Source organism: Malaclemys terrapin, chromosome 1 (genome assembly GCF_027887155.1).
Source record: "Malaclemys terrapin pileata isolate rMalTer1 chromosome 1, rMalTer1.hap1, whole genome shotgun sequence".
NCBI classification, from domain to species: domain Eukaryota; kingdom Metazoa; phylum Chordata; order Testudines; family Emydidae; genus Malaclemys; species Malaclemys terrapin.
This window is the reverse complement of record NC_071505.1, coordinates 348,701,457-348,704,394: the sequence shown is the minus strand read 5'-3', so window position 1 is coordinate 348,704,394 and position 2,938 is coordinate 348,701,457. Positions and strand designations below refer to the sequence as shown.

The 2,938-nt window shown below is 51.2% G+C and overlaps 1 protein-coding gene across 1 annotated transcript; it reads right to left on the bottom strand.

Annotated features, from left to right (window-relative positions):
• Window positions 1-1,546: 1,546 nt before the first annotated feature.
• LOC128832581 (olfactory receptor 51G2-like) lies at window positions 1,547-2,482 on the bottom strand. Its single transcript, XM_054020095.1, has one exon. The coding sequence runs from the start codon at window positions 2,480-2,482 to the stop codon at window positions 1,547-1,549; it is 936 nt and encodes a 311-aa protein (XP_053876070.1).
• Window positions 2,483-2,938: the final 456 nt, after the last annotated feature.

Sequence of the window (2,938 nt, the reverse complement as noted above, 5' to 3'; positions counted from 1 at the left end):
GCTAAGTCCCTGGGGATGGAGGCCACCCCAGAGTGCCCCCTAGTGGCCTGAGGTAGCCCTGCAGACAAGAGCCCCCTTTGTGGGGTCGCATTAATTCAGTCTTCTCTAAAACATAAAATCTCCTACCCTCCAGCCCCACCCTCCTCCTTTCCTCAGGAACCCCCACCAAACTCCTTTTTGGAATAAGCATTGGTTCAGGCTTGCTGCAACCCCCGCTCCTTTTCCGCAGAGGCCCCACCCCCTGCCCCATCTCTTCCCACTAGGCCCTTCCCCCTACTCCTCCACTTCCCATGAGGCTCCGCCCCGCTGGCCAGGCCACCAGCTGGACTGTAGTAAGAGCTATCCCTGGAACCAAGGCTGGCGTGGGGAGCCCCAGATTCTCCATCTTCCCTGGTGTGCATCCTGGGAGGCAGGGACACAGGCTGGGGGCTTCTCTTGGGCCCTCCAGCCCTCTGTCCAGGGCAGGTGGAGGATCTGGTGCTCCTCACAGAGGCTCTAGCTCCCCAGACAAATTTTACCATGGCCCAGCTATAGCTTCTGGCCTGGAGAGTGGGTGGAGCATTGGGGGAAGAGGAGGAGCAGAGGGTGGGGCCTCATGGGGGAAGAAGAGGGGTGGGCCAGAGACGGGGTGGGGCTCCTGCCTCTGTCCCTCTTTTGATTTTGAAAAGGTGGTCACCCTACAGTGAATGGACTGCTCTGGGATAGGAGCTAACTGTGCCAATGTTGGGGAGATGAGGACCATTTCCACTCTTTTTCAATGCTGGGGCAGCACAAATGGGGGCAGGAGGAGGGAACCTGGGCTTGAGTCTCTTGCCAGGATTCCTGTGTGTCAGGCCCTCACTCACACACGCCGCTCTGCTCTGCATCGGTGGGGAGTGGGCTCAGAGGTGTGCTGTGTGCAGAGCCTCGGGTAAGGGTTTTGCCTGAATGGCTTCTCCTGCAGGTCCTGTGTTAATCATGTGTCTGAGATGATACAGTCACAAACACCTGACTGAGGGCGTAGGGGGAGGGTTGGTGCCCGTGCTCCTGGAATAGCCCCTGTCCACAGCTGGTGCAGTTCTCATAGATCACATAGAACCCAGAGCGCCCAGGAAGGGCCAGGATAGTGACAGCAGAACAGCTCTGCAGTATTTTTCATGGCCTGTGAATGTTTATCCACAGACGGGACAGTGACAGGCCAAATGAAATGGGAAACAACCTTCACAGCCCTTCTCTTTATTGACTATTAAGAGGAATTCTGGGGTCAGAGCAGCCACCGATGCAGCTCTTTATGGGACAACATCCCACCGGTCCCATAGCTCACCATGAGCAAAGTCACTTTTTAAATACTGCTGCCTGCCTTGGACTCCTTCTCCCAGTGCACTGTCCTCCCTCACCAGCCGCTCTCCAATTACTCCAGGTCTTAGACCCCATCTGAACCTGTCTCTACATAGTGGAGATCAATAGTTCATGTCGTCTCAGATTTAAGGGTCCATGATGGAATAGGTGGCCCATGTTATTTGTTTCCCGTGTCACCATAGCTGGAGCTGGATGATGAACTGACCCTTCACTTGACAAACACCCTGATTATCCTTGCACGAAGGTGTTTGCTTTTCACGCTGTACACAATTGGGTTCATCAGGGGCGGGACGAGCAGGTAGATGTAGCCCAGGAGAATCTGAAGCAAAGGAGGAGAGCCCTCCCCGAATCTGTGTACCACAGACAGGCCGATCATTGGCATGTAGAAGAGCAGGACGGCGCAGAGGTGGGAGACGCAGGTGTTCAGGGCCCTAAGACACTCTGCGTGGGACGTGATGCTCAGCACTGTTTTGAGGATCATCACATAAGAGAGGAAGATGAGCAGCGAGTCCAGCCCCACCGTCAAGAGTGCAACAGACAAGCCATAGATGCTGTTTATTCTGATGTCCGAACAAGCCATCTTCATGACATCCTGGTTTATGCAGTAGCAATGGGAGAGGACATTGGATTGACAATATCGGAACCGTTGAAGGAGAAAAGGGAGTGGGAGTATTACAGCCACCCCTCTTAGAACACACACCAGTCCCATCTTGCCTATTCTCGGCAGGGTTAAGATGGAAGCATATCTCAGCGGGTCATGGATTGCGATAAAGCGGTCAAAGGCCATCAACAAGAGCACAGAGGATTCAATGCATTCAAGCATGTGGATGAAGAACAACTGGGCAAAACAGGCATTGAGGCTGATCTCTCTAGAGTTAAACAAGAATATACCCAGTGTCGTCGGCATGGTGGATATTGATAAGGCAAGGTCTGTGACGGCCAACATGGATAGGAAAATGTACATGGGCTCATGGAGGCTTGGATCTGTTTTTATAATGAACAGAATGAGTGAATTTCCTACTATCGAAATAAGATACATGAAGCAGAAAGGGATAGAAATCGAGAGACGGACATCTTCCTGACCTGGTATCCCAGTGAGAAGGAACACTGCAGAATTGAATTTGGTGTCATTGACAGCTGACATAATGTCCTGGGCAGGTCCAAGGAGTTTTGAACTTTCCTTCCTAAAAGAAAAAAGGACCGGATACTAGATGATATTTAACAAGACATCTTTCTGCTCTCAGTGAAAATCTAGAGACTCCCAGGAGTTCAAGGACAATCAGCAAAAACATAACAAGAACAGGAGTACTTGTGGCACCTTAGAGACTAGCCCAGGAAAGCTTATGCTCAAATAAATTTGTTAGTCTCTTAGGTGCCACAAGTACTCCTGTTCTTTTTGCGGATACAGACTAACACGGCTGCTACTCTAAACCAGCAAAAACATAGCCTTTGAATTACACAACAAATAGAAAGATAGGCATTGCCACAGTGGATCAGACCCATAGTCCATCTAGCCTAGTATCCAGTGGCCAGTTCTAGATCCTTCATAGGAAGTGGAAGACGCCCTACAATAGCCAGCTTTGAAATAACCCGAACCCAC

Bases quoted from the DNA above. Each gene is read 5' to 3' on its own strand.
- LOC128832581 (XM_054020095.1), bottom strand. From the start codon at position 2,482: ATGTCAGCTGTCAATGACACCAAATTCAATTCTGCAGTGTTCCTTCTC.